The following is a 14,155-nucleotide window of genomic DNA, read 5'->3' on the forward strand; positions in this document are numbered from 1 at the left end:
TGGGGCCCTAATCTGATAGAACTGGTGTCCCTCTGAGAAGAGGAAGAGACTTCGGAGATCTCTCTTTCTGTCTCTTCACGGGCACAGTGGAAAGGCCTTGTGAGGACACAGTGAGAAGGCAGCTGCCTACAAGCCAAGAAGAGAGACGACAGCAGAACCCAACCCTAATGGCACCTTGATCTTGGACTTCTAGCCCCCTGCACTGTGAGGAAATGTATTTCTGTTGTTTAAGCCCCTCAGTCTGTGGTATTCTATCATGGCAGCCTGAGCTGACTAACACACTCGTCCATGAGCTTAATTTGGGGAATGGGAGAATTCTTATGGGGGCTATAGATCAAGCATATCTCTTTGCACACACACATTTACCCATCAAAGCTTTATTCTTCTCTGGTCAGTGACGGGCCCTGCCTGGGTTAAGCAATGAGAACATAGCTCTTGCCCTTGAGACACTTCTACTGCCCAGCTCTGTCACATCTTGTTTGTGTGGCCTCAGGCAGGTTACATAATTTCTGTACATCTCAGTTGCCTTTAGGAGGATTAAACGATAATCCATGAAAGAAGACAAAAAGATGTCCAACAGGTGCATGAAAAGATGCTCAACATCAGTAATCATCAGGAAAATGCAAATCAAAAATCAAAACCACGAGATATCACCTCATACCTGTTAGAATGGCTGTTATGAGAAAGACAAGAAACGACAAGAGTTGGTGAGGATGTGGAGAAAAGGAAACCCTTGTGCACTGCTGGTGGGAAATAAATTGGTGCAGCCCCTACAGAAAACAGTATGGAGTTTCCTCCAAAAATTAAAAATAGAACTACCATGTGATCCAGCAATTCCACTTCTGGGTACTTATCCACAGGAAATGAAAACACTTAACTTGAAAGGATACCTGCACCCCCAAGTTCACTGCAGCACTATTTACAATAGCCAAGACATGGAAGCTACCAAAATGTCCATCGACAGATGAATGGATAAAGAAGATTCGTGTATATAAACAATGGAAAATTATTCAGCCATAAAAAAAGAAGGAAATCCTGCCACTTGCAACAATATGAATGGACCTTGAGGGCGTTATGCTAAGTAAAATAAGTCAGACAGAAGAAGACAAATAGCGTATGATCTCACTTGTATGTGGAATCTGAAATCAAAAACAAACCAAACTCACTGATACAGAGAACAGACTGGTGGTTGCCAGAGGTGGGGGTGGACGAAATGGGTGAAGGGAGTCAAAAGGTACAAACTCCCAGTGATAAGATCAGTAAATCATAGGATGTAATATACAGCACGGTGACTATAAATTGTGCTATATATTTGAAACTTACTAAGAGAGTAGGTCTTAAAAGTTCTCATCATAAGAAAAAAAAAGTATGTGTGGTGATGAATGTTAAACCTGACTTACTGTGGTGATCATTTCATAATATATACATATATTGAATCATTATGCTACACACCTGATATTAATAAACTGTTATATACCAATTATATCTAAAAAAAGAAAGACACGAGACTTCAATACATTAAAAAGAAAAGATACGTGAAAGTGCTCAGCATAGCACAGACATACATTAGGTATTCAGCTGATAGTGGCTCTTGTGATTATGATTATAATTACTAATGGCTTTAGCTTATGCAGCAGGTCTACATAAAGAAATCTGAGCTGCAGAGAATTTAAGTGTTTTGCTCAAGACCATGAAGCTAGTGATCTTTGGGAAGGAGACTTTTGGGGGAGCAGGACAGTTATGCCTATGATTTATTTAACCTGTGTTATAGCTTGTACCCTGAGAGGTGAAAATGGGTAGAAAATGGGTCATGTATAAGTGTTCATGTATTTGTATTTTTTTTTTTTTTTTTTTTTTTTTTTCTGTACGCGGGCCTCTCACTGCCGTGGCCCCTCCCGCTGCGGAGCACAGGCTCCGGACACACAGGCTCCGCGGCCATGGCTCGCGGGCCCAGCCGCTCCACGGCATGTGGGATCTTCCGGGATCGGGGCACGAACCCTAGTCCCCTGCATCGGCAGGCGGACTCCCAACCACCGCGCCACCAGGGAAGCCCTATGTATTTGTATTTTAAAGCAAGCACAAAGATGTTTAATATTATAAAGAGAATACATATATATATATATATATATATATATATATATACCTATATAGACAGACAGATCTATTAAACTCTAATAAACAAAAGAGTAACAAAGGTGGCCCCTGCTCTCTCTATCCTGCAGATACCTTCCCTGTGCTGAGCATCCATGGGACTGTCTCTTCTCCCGTCCTCGTGGATTATCTTCTTTCTGTCCACACAGCCTGTCCACCTGTCCATCATGGAGTTTTACACAGGTAAAAAGTGGCAAAGCCACGATACCTGGCTTTGCCACTTTTTACCTGTGTGAACTTGAACAACTTAGTTATCTTTTCTAAGCCTCCGTTTCCTCATCTGTAAAATGGGAATGATAATAATAGTACCTACCTTATAGGGCTGTCATAGGATTAAACGAGTTATTACACATGAAGTGCTTGTAACAGTGCCTGGCACACAATTAGCTTCATATGAGAGTTAGTTGTTGTTACCAGAGCTAATGACTCCTAAGGGCCATGAGCAGCATGGAAATCATCCCTCCCTGTTAATCCCCAACCCATGCATGCACACTAGGACTCCTCTCTGTGAACAGGTGGCTCAAGAAGACTGGGCCAGTGTCCCCATGAGATGCAGTGGCCTCTTGGTGGACAGAGCCCTCAGTGCCTGGGACAGCCTCCTGCAGACAGCAGGCCTCTGACAGTTAAGTCAGCTTTCCCCAGTTGGCTACCTGACAAATGTCTTTATGTGCTGTTCTGACATAGTTGATGCAAAATGACAGCCCGGCTAAATGGGTCAAATGAACTCAGATCTGGACTCAGAGTCACCTTCTCAGTAAAATGGAGAGATCTCCGTACTTCTTTCTGCTGCATCTTTGAATCTCACGTCAGCCATGTGTTAGCACCACCTGGGGACCTGTGTGTCTGCCTAGCTACCGAGACAGAAAGGCCGGAGGGTTTTGCAAGCCCATGAGCTGAACCCCACCGTCTGCGTGCTCTCGGGTTTGACCCCAAGGGCTTCCTCTGATCCCACCCCCCGTAATGCTGAAGGAGCCGACCCGGGCAGAGGCTTGCTCATTTCCAGAGGCTCCAGCAGTCACTGGTGGTGGTCTGGAGTGGCGGGTGGAGGAGCGAGGAAAAGTAGAAAATGTAAGGGGGAGAAAAGAAGAAAAGATGAGGAGTAGACCTCAGCTGCAAGCTAAGAGAGAGCTCGTGTGTTTGCAGAGGCCACTATGTAATCATGTGGGGTAGAAACAATGATAATAGCTACCATTTATTAGGAAGTCAATTATTTGGGTTTTTCACACCTAAAATAGAACATGTGATTCTCCCTCTTACCACTCTCTCACTCACCCCTCTCCAAACTTACTTCATTCCCTCATCTGCCCCATCTTAGGAAACAGAACCACCATCTGCCCTGCTGAGGCCAAAGCCCTGCTCTCGGGCAATGCATATCTAATCCATCAGCAGCTCCTTCAAATTGTCCCCTGAATCTGACCAGCCTCACCACCTCCACTGCCACCCCCTTGGTCCAGACCACCACTGTCCCTCTACCTGGCCTCCTTGCTTTCATTCTTGCTTGCATTTCTCCCCACAACAGCCAGAGGGATCTTTTAAAGTCATAAATTAGATCATGAAACTCTCTTGTTCAAATCCCTCTGAAGGCTTCCCATTGTGCTTAGAACAAAACACAAATTGTCTCCTCACAGTTTATGAGGCCCTCCATGCTCTGGGCCCTGGAGACCTCGGTGGCCTTCTCTCTGACTACTCTCTCCTTCCCTCAGTCTGCTCCAGCCTCACTAGACTTCCTGATGTTTCTCCGCCAACACTGCATTATGATACTTTTCAAACACAAAGTAAAGTTGAAAGAATTTTACGGTGAATATTCATATACCTATCACCTAAATGCTACTATGAACATTTTACTATACTAACATAAGCATATATCTGTCCATCCCTCTATCTATCCATCCATCCATCTAATTTTTTAATGAATTTTAAAGTAAGTTGCAGACATCAGTACACTTTACCCCTAAAAACTCAGTATAAATATTCATAGAGCCTTCTTAATGCTTTTAAAACATGCCAAGTATTCCTGCCACGCGGCCTTTGCACTTGTTATTGCCTCTCCTTGGGATATTTTCTTCCCAGACATTTGCACCATTCACATTTCACAAATATTTATTGACCACTGTGTGCCATTTTCTCATTTCTTTCAGATCTGTACCCAAATGCCAATGCTTCAGCAAGACCTTTCCTGGCCACCCTTCACTAACTACAAAAGCACCAACTTCAGATCACTCTTGCTTTATTCTTCATAGATCAGATCAAAACCTGAACTTTTGTGTGTGTGCACAAATGTGTTGTTTCCAAATTTGTTTACTGCTGATCTTTCCCACTAAAATGTGAGCTCCATTAGACAGGGATTTTATTTCCTGCTATTTTCCCACTTTTACAACAGTCCCTGGGATGAGTAGGCACTCAATACATACTTGTTACTTGCATGAACAAATTAAGCTTTTACCATGTGCCAAGGATTCTACTTATATTATCTCTTGTAAGTGATACCCTCAAACAGTATCTGCACACTATCCTCATTTTACAGGTGAGGAAACTGAGGTTGAGGTGAAATGATCTGTCACGCAAGGGGCGAGTGACATAAGTAGAGAGTGATGAGCTGAGATCTAAGCCCAGGTCCCAGGTATCACTAATAGAGCCTTCTTGATGTTTTTAAAACACAATATGCTTATTCCTGCTACAGGGCCTTTACACGGACACAGTGCAAATATGAATATACATGTATACCATACTGTATGACTGGTATTCAATTTGACTCCTGCTTATGGAGAGGCTGGTTAGGCCAGGTAGGTGCCCCACGGGCCCTACAGGGAGTGAAGAAATACAGAGGCCATTCCTGAGCTCAAGAAGAGGTGGAAGGCTGTCCCCGTAGAGGCCCGGCTGGAGTCACACTTTAGAAAAGTCACTCCAGGAACAGAGCAGTTGCAGAGTTGGAAAAGGACTGGAGGGGAGAGGCTGGAGGCAGGAGCAGTTCAGCGGCGGTTACAATAGCCCAGGGCCTGACATGGAGATGAAAAGACAGACTGGAGCTTTGGTTTCATTTCAGAAGCTGAAGGCTGGAGATTTTGCAAATCCCATACTAGTTATCCTTCTCTACTTATCACCCAGAGGAAGCGCCAATGCCCCTCTCTAATGATGCCACAACAGAGGACCCCTTTAGGTCACGGGAGAGCAGATGGCTCTGTCCCTCTCAAACCACCTCACTGCCCCCTGTCCACCCGCCCCCCACACACACACTGTCTCTGCTCTTTTAAGAGAGAATCCTAATCTCATTAGGACCATTTATCAGAGGCCACGGTCACCGTGTTAAAGGGTAGGAACGTGGCTGTGCCCTCTTTTCTCTCTCATCTTCCCTGCAACCAAAGTAATGAAATCACCTGGGGCCTGTCCACAGGGTCCTTCTTTTTTCCTCTGTTCACTCATGACCTTGGGTTCTTTCATTGCCTCTGGCTGCAGCACCAGCTAGTATTAAGACTTTGATCTTATTTAAGAGGATAGGAGAGTGATCAACCTGGCAGGACACTGTGGGGAGATCTGCTATCTACCCTTCAGTGAAACTTGTGAAAAATGCAAAAACAAGCAAACAAACAACCACTGAAAACCTCTGGAAATGGTCCTACAGGCAAACAACAAATGAAGAAACATCTATTCAAGAAAATCTATGAAAATTTGGTAAGAAAAGTGAGTCTGTGCAATTTGAACCAAGACTACTCCCTCCCTCCACCAGCACCCCCAAGCTCAGGGAGGTAGACTCCACTTCAGGCTCCTGTAGCCTGAATATAGGGCTTCCTCTTCCACCAAGCTTCCAGCAGCAGGGCTTTCTTCCCAGGAGGAGCAGGACATTAGTGTTTCTCCTCCTGCCCCCAGCTACCTGTTGCTGAGGCTAAGTCCCAGGTGAGTACGGTAGAGAGGTGAGGGCTCCTCATTCCAACCAACCTTCACTTACACAATAGAAGTTCTGCCATGGGCACGGCACCAGTGAGAATATTCGGGCCCTGATCACCCTTACCCTACCTCATGAGGTGATGGTTCCTTGTGAGAAGAGGCAAGCTGAGAGGGCCTCAGGATGCTGCCTTCCTCTCCACAAAGCACTCAGCTCCTAGAATGGGGAGGTCACTCAGAAGCTTGCCATTGTCCTCACCCCCAACTCCAGACCTCTACCTCAGAGATTTTGCCTGGGGGAAGAAGTAGGCTGTAAAACAGCTGCTAATCTCTTCCCAAAGGAATTGACTTCATTTGCAACAGAGCTTGGAGAAGTTTAGGCCTAAGGGTGCTCTCAAGAACAGTGGAGATTGTGGTGAAAGGCAACTGGGGGCAGGTTCACAGATTTAATGTAGATACAGCCCAGACTGTAGGCCAACTATTTTGGAAGAGACAACCAGAGAATAAGACAGCAGAGAGGAGCCCTCCTAGGGTCAAAATAAATACTAAACAATGACCTCAGAAACTATTCCTTCAAAGGAGACAGAGTTTGATTGAATTGGTTTGCAGAAAAATTTATGACTGAGGACACATATTTACAATAGCCAGGACATGGAAGCAACCTAAGTGTCCATCGACAGATGAGTGGATAAAGATGTGGCACATATATACAATGGAATATCACTCAGCCATAAAAAGAAATGAAATTGAGTTATTTGTAGTGAGGTGGATGGACCTAGAGTCTGTCATACAGAGTGAAGCAAGTCAGAAAGAGAAAAACAAATACCATATGCTAACACATATATATGGAATCTAAAAAAAAAAAAAAGGTCATGAAGAACCTAGGGGCAAGATGGGAATAAAGACGCAGACCTACTAGAGAATGGACTTGAGGACACGGGGAGGGGGAAGGGTAAACTGGGACATAGTGAGAGAGTGGCATGGACATATATACACTACCAAATGTAAAATAGATAGCTAGGGGGAAGCAGCCGCATAGCACAGGGAGATCAGCTCAGTGCTTTGTGACCACCTACAGGGGTGGGATAGGGAGGGTGGGAGGGAGATGCAAGAGGGAGGAGATATGGGGATATATGTATACATATAGCTGATTCACTTTGTTATACAGCACAAACTAACACACCACTGTAAAGCAATTATACTCCAATAAAGATGTTTAAAAAAAAAGAATAGAGCAAAACATGCAACAATTAGTGGAGTTTAACAGCTGGATGTAGTCAGGGAAAGAGAACCCTACCAAAACCACTGTCATCCCAGGTAATTGTGGGCATATGCAAAGCTGTTCCTCTCTGGGAAGTAACATCAGGCTTAACACTGTATGTATGGGGGAAGGGAGGAAGGGGAACACAGATGTCACTGAAACAGTCCAGTCAGTCGTTAAACAAACACAGAAGCAAATAACAAACCTCACAGGGTAGGGACCAGTACCCAGAGTTGTTATAATATTTTATCTAAAATGTCCAGTTTCCAACCAAAAATAATTAGAAGACATGCAAAAAAACCAAAAAGTATGAAAAAAAAAAAAAGTATGATGCAAACACTGGGGTGAGAAAAAGCAGACAACAGAAAATGCCTGTGAGAATGACCAGATGTCAAATTTAACAAATTTCAAAGTAGCCGTTACAAATATGTTCACAGCTAAAGCAAACCATGATTAAAGAAGTATGAGAACAATGTCGAATCAAATAGAGAATATCAATAAAGAGATACAAATTATAAATTAAAAAATTCTGGAATTAGGGCTTCCCTGGTGGCACAGTGGTTGAGAGTCCGCCTGCCGATGCGGGGGACACGGGTTCGTGCCCCAGTCCAGGAGGATCCCACGTGCCGCAGAGCGGCTGGCCCCGTGAGCCATGGCCACTGAGCCTGCGCGTCCAGAGCCTGTGCTCCGCGACGGGAGAGGCCACAGCAGTGAGAGGCCCGCGTACTGCAAAAAAAACCACAACAAAACAAAACCCCACAAATAACCAAAGTTTTAACTGGGCAAAGGATCTGAAGAGACATTTCTCCAGCGAAGTTATACAAATGACCAATAAGCACAGGAAAAGATGCTCAGCATCATTAGTCATGAGAGAAATGCAAATCAAGGCCTCAAGAAGATACCACAACAGCACACCCACTAAGATGGTTATAATAAAAAAGTCAGATAATAACAAGTATTGACAAGGATGTGGAGAAACTGGAACCCCCATACACTGCTAGTAGTAATATAAAACGGTACAGTCACTTTGGAAAGCACTCTAGCAGTTCCTTAAATGATTAAACATAGAGCTACTGTATGACCCAGCAATTCCACTCCTAGGTATGTAACCAAGAGAAATGAAAACATATGGCTGCACAAAAAGTTGTATACAAACGTTTACAGCAGCAATATTCATAACAGCCAAAAAGTGGAAACAACCCAAATGTTTATCAACTGACAAATGGTTAAACTAAACATGGTCTGTCCACACAATGGGATAGAATTCAGCCATAGAAAGGAATGAATTCCAGATTCATGCTACAACAGGAATGAACCTTGAAAACATCATACTAAGTGAAAGAAGCCATATACAAAGGCTACATATGGCATAATTTCATTATATGAAATGTCTGGAATAGATAAACACATAGAGACAGAAAGTGGTTAGTGGTTGCTTAGGGTTAGGGAGAAATGTGGGAGGCAAAGGAGAGTAAGGGATGAGAGCTAAGGCCATGGGGGTCCTTTCTATGGTGATGAAAATGTTCAAAAATAACATTTTTTTGAAAAAAAAAGTTCAAAAATTGACTGTGGTGATGATTGCACGTATCTGTGAATATATTAAACACCACTGAATTGTACACTTTAAATGGGTGAACTGTATGGTATATGAATTATATCTCATTAAAATGGTTAAAATAAAAGAGGCAGTGAGATTCCTACCCAGGTTTCAGGCCTAAGCACATGGTGCTGGCCAGTTTACCATCCCTGCACTAGCGGTGAGGAAATAATGACGTGACCACTGTTCTCATTTTTCTATTGTCTTTATTTCTTACAGGGCAGAGTGGCAATCATTCAGGCAGAATTGGGCTTTCACGTGTAAACTGACTGAAATACCATTTTAATACCCTCAAAACCTTGCCTAATACATACAATATGGATGAATCTCTAAACATTATGTCGAGTAGAAGAAGACAGAGCAGAAAGACTCTCTTCACAATTCTATTTATATGAAGTTCTAGAACAGGCAACACTAATCTCTGGTGGAAAAAAATCACATCAGTGGTTGCTTCTTGGGCTTTTGGGGCAGGGACTGAGTGGGAAAGGGCATGAAGGAACATTCTGGGGTATTGGAAATGTTCTGTATCTTGAGAGGGGTTTGAGTTATACAAAGTTTTTGCATTTATAAAAACTCATGGATGAAACACTTAAAATTTATGCATTTCAGTGTTGCAATTTTACTTTAAAAAAAGAACCATGAACAATACTGGCCCTTTTTAATGATTTGCTTGCTGAAGTGTCTGGGGGAGACATTCAGTGATGACTGAAACTTACTTTGAAATGTGTTAAAAATAAGATGGAGGGACTTCCCTGGTGGCACAGTGGTTAGGAAACCACCTGCCAATGCAGGGGACACGGGTTCAAGCCTTAGTTCAGGAGGATCCCACATGCTGCGAAGCAACTAAGCCCGTGTGCCACAACTACTGAGCCTGCGATCTAGACCTCGTGCACCACAAGAGAAGCCACTGCGATGAGAAGCCCGCGCACCACAACGAACAGTAGCCTCCGCTTGCTGCAACTAGAGAAAGCCCGTGCGTAGCAACGAAGACCCAATGCAGCCACAAATAAACAGATTAATTAATTAATTAATTAATTAAAAACAAAATAAGATGGACTGATGGACGGGTAGACAGATACATGAAAAAGCAAATAAAGCAAAATGTTATCAATTGTAGAAACTAAGTGGTAGTTATATGGGTGTTCACTGTACAATTATCTTCAACTTTTCGGTGTGTTTGAAATTTTTTTATTAAAAAAGATACTGCGAACCAATATTTTAGAAACAAGTAAAAATCTTACCCTGATTTCTAGTCAATGCCTAGAACAATCTGATGAAAACTGTGGACCTCTTCTCAGAGGCACATGTTCCTACAGAAATAAAATTTTGCCTGTAATGGGCCTCCTAAAGCCCATTTATGGATACCTGATGTGTGCAAAGAGTTAATGGTTTAATGGCTTTCTAGATGTAGATCATGTGCAAGGAGTCAAGGGCAATTTGGCGAATTTGGGGAAAATATCAATGAAAGGATGATGGTGCACATTTTAACTATATGAGCATGTTTCTGTTACCAGTTTCAGTGGTTTCTTTGTCTGGCAGTCTGCTTCCTCATTTAGCATTGTATTAATAAAGTTGCTACTGACTGGCTGCCTTAATGTTCTCATTGTTTATTTCCAACAATCAAGGGTTCTTAGCTTAACCATCGTCTCTTCATAAGTCTTGGAGACAGGAAGAGCAAGCACAAATGGATTTTCCACACTCACACCCATGATGTGTTATAGACTCAAGACAGGGCAGCGGGCCTCAGTTAGGTGCAGAATCTGCTGAGACAGCAAAGGCAGGAGACTCTCAAACAACTAACTTGTTCCTCCAATTCGGTCACTCACATTGGGTGAGCCATCGAATACAAGGACATGGTGTTGCGGTGTTATGGCCTATTTGACCTTTGAAGGGCTGGGCTCCATTCATACAGGGTACTTTCAAGAGAAACGAAGATACCAATGGATCCCCTACACGAAATGTCTTAGAGGAAAGTAGGTAAGAAATCAGGCAGTTAGGCTGCCAATAAATAGTTACATCAATAAAATTCTTTGGACTTGGTTTCTTTATCAGGATCAGGAAAGAGTTACACTGGATACACAGTCAATTGATGTTTCCTCATTTTAACCTAGACCACAATTCTCTTGCTGCTGCCATTCCCATTTTACAGATAAGGAGACCAAGGCCAGAGGTTATGTGGCTTATCAAAGATCACATGGCCATAAAGGTCTCAAGTCTAGTGCCCCCTTGACCATTCCTGCAGCTCTACATTTCTATGACTGTTTCAGCTGGAGTTGGCATGAATGTAAACATTTGACAATGCAATTAATTTTTCTCCGGAGAATGTCCATGGTTCAGCACCCACACCAACACACAGGATACAGCGAGAGCCTTCCCTGAACTGGCTGTCCCGGGGAGGACCACTGTCCTTCCAGGACGATTCTTCCTACCTTTGTCATTCTCAGAAACCAGCAGCATGACAAAGAACAATAGGGGCGGTATCTCCTGGAGAAGCAGACACAAGGCTCTGATCTATCCCCTTCCAGGGACCTGTGTGCCTCTGCTCTGAGGGGTCGAGGCAGCATTTTCTGGGGGCTTTCTTGGTGGGGGTGAAGCCTGCCAGGTGTGTCCTGTGGCAGCAAGCCCCGTGCTCTCTGGCCTTTCCCCTCCTCAGTCCTGATGCCCACAACACCTTCCACCCCCAGTGAGGAGCTGTGGGGAAACACAGCAGGTGCAGGGTGACTGACAGTGACCTCAGCCCCCCCGAAAGTGGGTCCCCCAGGAAGGCTGCAAGGCTCCTCAGAGGGCACCTGACCCACTTCCTCACAGATGTGTCTGCCTCCACCAGCAGCCCCCACAGGTCTCAATACTGAAAAATCAGTCTAACTTGTTGGACAAGAGGTGTTTTCCACCAGTGGAAGGAGAGGCTGAGAGCAAGATCTAGAACAAGAGCTGCACGCACACGTGCACGCGTGCGCACACACACACACACGGGAATAAACAAGCAACAGATGGAGAGAACGAGAAGGGGGGCTGTTAAAAGCGATAGAGGAAGAGGGTGGACTGGAGGTGGTAGGAAAAGAGAGGAAAGGAAGGACAGAGAAAAGCAAACCACTGCAAACAAGCAGAAGGTGGCAGCCTTCATATCTCAAGACAAAGGCTCTGCAGGACACTTTCCTCAGCTCAGGATGACTTCAGCCTCTGAGGATTCTGGGAGAGCTGAACACTGTGCCTAGATGTGCTTTCCTGCCCTGGGACCCAGGTCCGACCCATCAGCTCCCTATCGGGCCACAGTGACTGGTTCTCGCCTGGGTGCGTGACTCAAGGCAATGCAGTGAGACTTCATCCCAGCAGCTTTCTTGGAACCATTCTGAAAAGGAAGCTCTCTTCCACTGGGACTTTGGGTAAAAGGATGAGGAAAGCCTGGAGTTGCCAGAGACCACCACACAGGGAGATCCTACCTGAGGATGAAGCCAACACAGAGGGAAGCAGAATGGCAAGGTGGAGACACATTCCTGACAAGCTCTACTAAGTTCCTGGATCCAGCTATGCCTGAAGCCATGCCTACCCTGGGATTTTCAAGTATATGATCTGAATCCCTTTTAGGCTTAAGTCAGTTTGAGTTGAAGGTTCTGTGGCTGGAAACTGAAATAGTGCCACTAGAATATGAAAACCCACCTATTAGTCTTGCCTCTTATGCCAACTCCCAGAAACCTCACCTGAGGACATACCCAGCTCTCCTGACAAAAATGGTGGCCAACAGAGCCTGGGACTGTCCCACAAGAGAAACACAAAGGCCAATAAGAGAACTGCTGAATAATGATTTTTTAAAAGTGAGACTATCACAGGGAGAAAGGAGGGCTGTGCTCAGTCAACATAGGGAGGTGTTGTGACTCTCAGGTCCTTGGCATCTGTGCTTGCATGGGCCCCTTCCTCCACTAAAAGAAACGTCAAAAATTATATCTTACAACTGCATTGTACAGAGATGAATATAATCCAGGCTCATATTCTCTTTTTTCTTATTATTAAAAAAAAAATAAAATGTTTTCATGGGCCCTGAAAGCATCGTGGGCCCTGGGCACTGTGCCTGATCTGCCTAATGGAAATGCTGGCCCCAGGCCCGCATTATCCAGACTGCTTGCCTACACTGTCCAGGCTCCCTAGAGACAAACCTGATTTTATTTCCTTGTCTAGAGGGGTGGAAGGTCTGAGGAGTCCCTCAGAGCCCAGGCTGGCCTTTCTCTCTCTACCTGCTCACACTTCCCTGGGTCACCACCGTTTGGCCTCGCCTTCGGAGTACCCACTGCACTGGGCCACCCCTGTAGCCTGGCATTGTCACTCTGCATGGTGGGGAGCTGCTCTCGACCTGTCAGGTGACAGGACCAGGAGCGCCTTGATGACCCATGTCTGGTTCATTGATGTGCCCCAGGTCCCAGCTCAGGCCGGGCGCAGAACAGACCCCCAGCAGGGGAGGCTCAGAGGACAATGCCTGCTTCCTACTTAGGAAACTCGTCAATTAGGATTTGCACTCAGGCCAGGCAGGACACAGAAGGGAAGGAGGCAAGCCATGCGGGGATGCAGTGGACTGGAGGTCTTTCTGGGTTGCTGTCTGCTCCAGAGGATGACGTGCTGACTTGCAAAGCTGGATGGGTGGCCCAGCAGGTGGGTAGGCATGAGTCAGCAGGAGAGGCCCCAGGTGAGTTCCTCACCCCGATTCCCCCTCACTCACCTTCGTCACTGGTGTGAGGCTCGGTGCCATTGTCGTGGTCAACTTCGTCAATGGTCCCTGGCTCGCTGTGCGGGCTGTCACTGCAAGGAAACATGGGGAGGGGGCTCCTGGGCGGCTTTGTACCTCACGCTGCCTTCAGCCTCCCGCAGGCGCTGGCCTAGCCCACCTCTGCGCCTTGACCCAGATCAGGCCAGGCCCACTTCATCCCATTTTTTTCATCTGACCACCCACAGACCTTCCTCACAGAAAACCACTCCCGGCCCCCTCACCCATTGGGAAGATTCCCTGAATACCACCCCCCAACTGACCCCGGCCCTGAAATTTGCTGGGCTGTCTTCTTGGTAAAGGCTGTCAATGCCTAAGTGTTCTGTAAGATCTAGAAGGCAGTAAAACACCGACGTTTTTCCCCAGAAGGACCTCAGGCCAGAGCAGAAGGAACTTTGGAAGTACTGAGTCATCCATCTGGACTGGCTCCCTGCCTGTCTTACAGCAGAAGCGACAAGCTCAGCGAGGCGGGTGAAGCTCCCAAGGAGGGGGTTCCTCGGGGCTGCCTCATGCT

General features: G+C 45.4%; 1 protein-coding gene across 1 annotated transcript in view; it reads right to left on the reverse strand.

Annotated features, from left to right (window-relative positions):
• SRGAP3 (SLIT-ROBO Rho GTPase activating protein 3) overlaps window positions 1-14,155 on the reverse strand; it is a 133,811-nt gene that overhangs the window by 10,026 nt on the left and 109,630 nt on the right. Inside the window, exon 17 of the mRNA XM_060109195.1 lies at window positions 13,597-13,676. Within this exon, the coding sequence (XP_059965178.1) occupies window positions 13,597-13,676 (80 nt within the window). The remainder of the gene's footprint in view (window positions 1-13,596; window positions 13,677-14,155) is intronic.

This window comes from Mesoplodon densirostris, chromosome 10 (assembly GCF_025265405.1).
Source record: "Mesoplodon densirostris isolate mMesDen1 chromosome 10, mMesDen1 primary haplotype, whole genome shotgun sequence".
Lineage (NCBI taxonomy): Eukaryota > Metazoa > Chordata > Mammalia > Artiodactyla > Ziphiidae > Mesoplodon > Mesoplodon densirostris.